Source organism: Cibotium barometz, chromosome 46 (genome assembly GCF_041138505.1).
Source record: "Cibotium barometz isolate CiBa-2024 chromosome 46, ASM4113850v1, whole genome shotgun sequence".
Taxonomy (NCBI): domain Eukaryota; kingdom Viridiplantae; phylum Streptophyta; class Polypodiopsida; order Cyatheales; family Cibotiaceae; genus Cibotium; species Cibotium barometz.
In genome coordinates this window covers 39,668,858-39,676,390 of record NC_141091.1, presented here as the reverse complement: position 1 = coordinate 39,676,390, position 7,533 = coordinate 39,668,858, and the positions used below count along the sequence as shown (strand labels likewise).

Below are 7,533 nucleotides of genomic sequence, written 5' to 3'. Positions count from 1 at the left end.
ACATGGCTTTAGACGTTCTCCTTTATCTCCAAATAGCAAGAACCAAGTTTCCTTGTAGTTATTAGTATTTTGGTAATATTCTGGTTATGGTCAAAGAATTTTGTTGTACCCGAAGAGGAACAACCAATAAAGAGCTTTATAGGGACCTTCCAGGATTTCCATGACATCATACGTGAGGCTTTGTTTCCTTGCAATCTATTAATCACATATGTTAACCACAATGGTTAACATCACTCCTACTATTTTTTATGAAAGCGTGGTTGCACTTCATGTAACTCATTTTATGTAAAACTGCACTAAGCGCTTCATGTGTCAAAAGATATGGGATGACCGAGCTTATGACGTGTAATGCCGACCATGAGCTACAAAGTCTAAGTGTACATAGAGCTAGTACTAGTTTTGGGCCCCCAATTGTTAATGGGTAGCTAGGCATTATAAGAAATGAGCTCTTGTATATACGTGACTTGAGAAAATATGAAAAGGATATAGTCCCATTATCACATTTGAGTCTTCTCCTTCTTTCCTCTAGTTGCTCTCTTGTGTGGTTATGGTGGTGAGCTTCTGTGTTGATGCATGCTTGCTTGCTTGATTGTGAGTGTGTGCTTGTAGGTGATACTCTCTATCTTCTCTCCCTCCCCTGCTTCTCTATCTCTCTCTCCCCCTCCTTGCACACATGAAGGCATTGAGATAGAAGTTGAGCTTTCCATAGCTCCTTCTCTCATTGCTCTCTACCTAGCACATCATGGAAGCTCCACTTGGGTGACACAAGTGGTAGTGGAGTGAGCCCTTAGCGGCTTCACATCGAGGAGTTAACCCTCATAGGGTTGGCTAAGTGCATGTTCCTGCATCCATCGACCCTTGCATCTTCTGTTCTCTCCTTCTCCTCTTATGCAAGGTGAATGTTCATTTAGGTGAAGAGAACCCTAGAACAATTTTTGGTAATAGATTTTCTTTTTCACATGCTCTCACATAGTTACCTCTAGGTCTAAGGATTATGGAAGGCTTGAAAAGCTTCCATTGCCTTCATTGGATAGTATACAATGGTTAATCCTAGATAAAAGGAGTGTAGATGCTTTCAAACACAAGATGATTAGTAATATCCGGTCCTCTTTTATGTTCACAAAGACCACTCAATCAGTAGGTCTTAGTTGCTATGCTCCCATTCATCTCTTTATGCACATGAATTTAAATGTAGACCAATGATGATAAAACAAATTTAAGATGAAGAATGGTTTGGGAAAACCTATTTGGGAAAACGTCTAGGTTGAAACTTAGATGAAGCGTCCTTTCCAAGGATCGACAAGGAGAGTCAGGATGTTGTTAATGACTTTTCCATCAACTTTTTCCCCTTCTCCAAGCTCCTCGAGAAGGATTATGAGCAAAATGGACCCTAAATCCAATCCAGCTTTTCGTTGAGGCAACAATCTAAATGATAAGAATAAATACTAAACACTATGTGACGTGGAACGCTTCTCTGGACAGCATGTGTGGTAGATATTACATTCCCGGAAAGGAAGTGATCACGAGTCGCAGAAAAGACCTGTACAAGATAATGGCCAAGAAGTAGAACTCCCGATGTTAAGCCTAGCAGTCACCCTTATATGCAACTTTCATTTATGAGCCTTTTAATCTTCTGATTGATGACTAAAAGAAAAAGGCTCCTCATGTGAGAGACAGAGAGTGAGAGATTTTAAAGCTTAGGGGGACAACGTGATGTTCGTTCCCATTCGTCCAGCCGTCTCCAGCAGGCTGCATGGATTCAATAACCTGCTTGTTTGTATAAAAGCCGGCACAGTCTTGCAGCAACTGCCAAGTCCATCTCTTTGTGGATTCAATAACCTGCTTGTTTGTATAAAAGCCGGCATAGTCTTGGAGCAACTGCCAAGGCCATCTCAAAGAGGGTATGAGAGAGAGTGTGTGTCACTGTGTGTGCGCGCGGGAGAGAGAGAGAGAGAGAGAGACCCAACTTTGAGCTCAACTACCCTCAGTCGAAGCCTCTCACCCTCATCCCGTGACACTCTCACCAGACCAGTAAGTGTTCCCTCCTTTACCGAATTAGTTCACCATCTTTTTAGCTTTCTTCCCCGCATCGCCCTCAAAAGCCAAACCTCCTGCATTAGCCGCAAGCTTGGTACCATGGGTGACTATGCTTTAATAGGCAGCTTGCATAGTCCCTCCATGAAGGACACTATCCAAGACTGCATGTCTCAATATGGCCGCCTGCAGCAACACAGTCACCTTCTCCATTCGGCAAAGCAGAATAATTGTAATAAGGCCATGATCAGAGCTTATAAGCGGAAACATGTCGCTCGAGCACGATACTATGGTGATCAATTTTACTCCTTCAACCACTGTTCCAAGCATTATACTACCGGCCACAGTGATGCTGGTGCAAAAGATGGGCGCCGGAACAGTACTGTGTATGCTCACAAGACTACACCATGGATAGCACGACGGTGGAGCAATCCTTATAAAACTAACAGAAAAGGCTACGCTAATCTTACTGCGGGGCCTCTGACTCCAAGAGCTCACGGCGTAGGAAATGGCTATGCCGGCGTCGACAAGGCTGCAGCATGGCTGAAGCCGGCGGGCAAGCAGGTTACCGCCGGCAAAAACCCGCCCCTTAATAAAGAGAGTCACCCCCTCGAGGAGCAGATCGAGCGGGTGAGGATAATACTACGATAGATTTCCTGAATGGCTGATATGCTGTCTCGTTATGCCACCTCCGTACATGAATTCTAACGTGAAACGAACTACTGTGGAATTAGCAGGTTATCTTCAACTGCCGATTTGTTACACTCTTGGCTGTTGCGGGCTCCTTGGCTGGCTCTCTTATCTGCTTTGTCCAGGTACCTCTTACTTAGTACCCACTGAGTGACAAGCGGAATTATGATATGTTAGGTTTGGTCACTTGAATTTTGGCAATCACGCACATTTTTATCACTTGAATTTTGGCAATATGCTACAATCACGTACTCTTTGATCACTTGAATTTTGACAGTTTGCTATGAAAGCCATTATTAAAATCATCACGCACATTTTGATCACTTGAATTTTGACAATTTGCTACAATCACGTACGCTTTGATCACTTGAATTTTGAGAGTTTGCTATGAAAGCCATTATTAAAATCGCCAGATTGTGTGTGTGGGTCTCTCAGTTTGCACATTCTATGTCTTCAAAGGAGGTTGTGTGTGTGGGTCTCTCAGTTTGCACATTCTATGTCTTCAAAGGAGTGCGTCACACTAGTGTACCTTAGTGTGTGGATGAAGTGGATGAAGTGAGGTGCACTGAGCTTGGTGCGTGGATGGAGTGTGTCACACTGCACCTGAGTGCATGGATGGATGTTATCATCATCATCATCATCATTTAGCTTTTTTCTCCTTCTTTTCTCAATGAGGAGATCCTCCGACTGTAGTTGTTGCAAGGTCTGGTACCCTCTCTGGAAGGTATCGCAAGTTGTGACCTCAAAGCCTCCATAATACCAAGGGGAGAGCCTAGAGCCTATGGAGAGATTTGATGAGTGGATCCCTCTGTAGTTGCAGGGTTTGGTGGCATTGAGGTACTGTGGTCGCAATACCAATGGAACCAATTACATGTAGAGATTCACAAGCCCTCACTACATGCCTGTTGACTTTTATTATAGCTCTTTTTTTTAAAGCCGGCCAACTCCAACAACCTTTTTTGTTTGGGTTCTGCAAGGGCGCTGTTTTTGTAACTAAATCCTTACTTGCGTATTTCCATGCATCCCGTCATGGTATGGACACGGGACACGTCATTCTTTCGCTGGTGGAATCTATTGGTAAGCACTTCTCCTCCAATTTAAAGTCTTTTACTTACTAGTCTCGCTTTTAAAAACCTAAATGACAACCTGAAAATGTGTTTTTCCTTTTCACATAATCAATCAATAAACCAATCCATGCCTTAATAATACATAAGTATTATGAAGGCGTGCATTGGTGATAGCCTATTTACAAATCTGGGCGTAATTGATAGTATAGTATAGTATCATTTAAACACTATCATGGATAAAGTTGACTCATTTCATCAATGCAGAAAACCTACCTAAATTTCAAATGACAAAGCAGTACTGATCTCAAACACCCACTTACACAAGTTGTATGAAACTTTGCAGACATCTTTCTCATGGGAACAGTATTGCTTATATTTGGTATGGGTATCTATGAGCTATTTGTCAATATTATTGGTGTTCAAAAAGATGTGGCTGCTTCAAAATTGCCAAAAAAAAATTACACAGGGTCTAATTTATTTGGACTTTTTCAACTTCAGGTGTGGTTACTGCTCCTTTCTAGCTTGTTGAAATCTCTCTAGAAGAAGCATGACGTAGCTAACTGAATATGCTGGAATTGAAACCAAATTCAAGTACTCAAATTAAATCAATTCAATATTTGAAGGTCAGTATATTCACAAAAGGGTACTAAATCATTTGAAGGGAAATTGAAAGAAAAACTTTATTAAAAAAACCACAGAAAATATTTGTCTAAAGTTTTAGACTGTTCAACTCATTAGAGAAAGAGACTTTTTAATAATAGTTATATACCGGTTCACTCTTCTTCGACTACACACATCATACGTGTTTTCATATGTATACTAAATTGAACAAGACTCTTACATTAATGCATGTCATGCATCACCCTAACTTCTAGAGTTTGGACAAATGTGTATTGCTCCAGTTTTGGAGTTGAATATAATAAATTAATTAGGTGATAAGGTTCCTATACATGTGCACTACTACAATTCTTGTAGGCGAAAAGATTACTCTACAAATGTACTACACTTATTGTTAAAACCTCTTATATCCTTCAAAATATTCCATTTATGTAGCCCAATCTTATCCATGTAATTTTCCTTATTCCTTAGGCCTTGTCTCGGTGATATTCAAACATTTTTTACTATACAACCTAAATAGCTTCTTTTTTAAAGCCTTAAGAGGTTTACAATTACTCTAACGAAAGTTTTTAAAAAATTCATGAAGTTACATTAATATTCTTTATTGTTATTTATTTTAAAAATTTATGCCACTCCATATCTTTAGTACCTATGTAATACAATGATATAAATGAATGGCTCAAGATCTTTGTTTGACGACAAAAGAAAGTTTGCCCACCTAACAGTAAGTCACTTGTATTATTTAAAAAACTTGGCACTCAAGTTTGGATGTCATTATAGATTTATTTGCTACTAACTTTAAGTGAACATAGCATATCCTAAAGTTGCAATGTTTTCATATAGGAGCGTCCTTTATGGTTGGAAATGAGATCTCTCCATGATTTGAAGATAAAGATCGGCCACGTAATTGTGATGATACTTCTAGTGGGTATGTTTGAGAAAAGCAAGAAGGTGCCAATTACCATAGGTGTAGACTTGTTATGCTTCTCTGCGTCAATTCTCATGGCTTCTGGGTGTCTCTTTTTTCTCTCTAAGCTACATTTAGTGAAATAAATCATCAAGCTAGCTAATACAATAACCAACTATTGTATTTGTAACCACTTAGAAATGTAACACATAAAGCTCGTTGTATACGTGATGTCCAAATTTAATTAAGCAACTTTTAAATCGTGGGCTTTTTTATAATTGTTATACTTTTCAAGTTGAGATTCTATGTTGTTCTCTCTAGAGAGTAACTTCTTCTAGAAATTATGTTTGAATATGTAATTTGGTAAATAAAACTATTTTTTTCGCATTAGGATTCTTTATATAGAATTAGACTTCATTATTATTTTTAACAAACAATTTTGCATTAAGGTCTCTCTCTCTCTCTCTCTCTCTCTCTCTCTCTCTCTCTCTCTCTCTCTCTCTCTCTCTCTCTCTCTCTCTCTCTCTATATATATATATATATATATATATATCCCCCCCCACACACACACAATGGTCAATGAATGAAATTAACACACATAAGAAAACATATATTTAGAACATTAAAGTTCCATACTACCTACCTCCATGGACATGATCCCCTTGCCATATCTAAACTCTACATAATTCTACATGATCTTCAAATGGTATACGATGTATAAACTATTAATGGAAGTGCTTACATCTCAAAACTAGAATTGCAGATAAATTTGAGAAAAACCACTCAAAATGTGAGTCATTTTGAAGGTAAATTAAAGGAAAACCACTCAGAATGTGAGCTAAATTCTTGAAGGTAAATAAAGGACAGCTAGATAAATTAAAGGAAAACCACTCGAAATGTGAGGCATTTTGAAGAATAATCCCTACAAAAAGTTACATCCTCTTGATTGAGAAGCTAATACATATGTATGGGCATGACCATGAAACCACCAAGCTAAGACATATGTATCTTCATGACCACCAAATAACACCTTGTCCTCTAACCCTATGAGGAGAGGTGGATTGAAGAAGCCATATGTGGCGCCACTCCAAGATATGCCAAAAAATCACAAACTATGCTCTCCTTAATGATTCCAAAATGGATCTCCCTCACAATTTTGACAACAAGCCACTAGTCTTAATTTTATTTATTACATCTATGATGTTCCTTTACATGGACAAAAGTAACATGTGTTAGTTGTATGATGCATTTTTAAACCGTAAATCTATTTAATAGGTCATCAAAAATGTTTTGCGATATTTTCAAAGTAAGAACTTTAGCTAGAAAATACTTAGATTACACAAAAATACTTCTTTTGAGTTAGTTCATGAAGAAAAAATTGGCAAAAATACGTTACACTTCATGACCAATTTAGCTAGAAAATACTTCGATTACACAAAATTCCTTCCTTTGAGTTAGCCCATGAAGACAAAATTGACAAAAATACATTATAACACTTCATGACATCCCAAAAAGGTTTTGGGATATTTTCAAAGTAAGAAGTTTAGCTAGAAAATATTTAGATTCCACCAAATTACTTCTTTTTAGTTAGCCCATGAAAATAAAATTGGCAAAAATACATTACACTTCGTGACATCCAATAAATTTTTTAAAAGACTCAATTAGGTTTAATACATTTATGTTTATATGAAATTTTATTTGTCGATCTATCTATATATATACAATGAGATTTTATACCTTACTACTAGCCAAAACTTAAGAACTCTTACTAAATCATATCCTCATGCATAAAAGTGAAGTTCTCCACAAATTAGTCACATACCCAAATGATTACTCTGAAAGTTTCTACACTACTAATAGCCAAACCATTACTTTTCATCTGCAGAAGTGTAATTCTCCATAAACTTATCACATACAATATGTCTCACAAATGTAATTTGACTTGTACACTAATAGCCATCATGCTAACCATCTAAAGGATTATTAGTGAGATAAGAAGCCAAGTAGCATTGCAAAGGTGTACCCTTGTTATGTAGGATATCACTAGGGGAGGTAATCAGCAACACAAATTGAATTCCACAATACATATACACTATGTGTTGGGACCCACACCAAAAGAAACCACATGATGAAAGGTTACTACTTTTGTTACATGTAGGATCTCACTAGGGGAGGTAGTTTTGTAGGATGGCATGATGTGGTTATTCGTTGCTAGGA

At 37.9% G+C, this 7,533-nt stretch overlaps 1 protein-coding gene across 1 annotated transcript; it reads left to right on the top strand.

Moving 5' to 3' along the window:
* Positions 1 to 2,090: 2,090 nt before the first annotated feature.
* LOC147612208 (uncharacterized) lies at positions 2,091 to 5,577 on the top strand. The gene is made up of 5 exons (XM_086784276.1): positions 2,091 to 2,664; positions 2,772 to 2,849; positions 3,702 to 3,801; positions 4,135 to 4,289; positions 5,253 to 5,577. The coding sequence occupies exons 1-5, from the start codon at positions 2,137 to 2,139 to the stop codon at positions 5,460 to 5,462; spliced, it is 1,071 nt and encodes a 356-aa protein (XP_086640402.1). The 5' UTR covers positions 2,091 to 2,136; the 3' UTR covers positions 5,463 to 5,577.
* Positions 5,578 to 7,533: the final 1,956 nt, after the last annotated feature.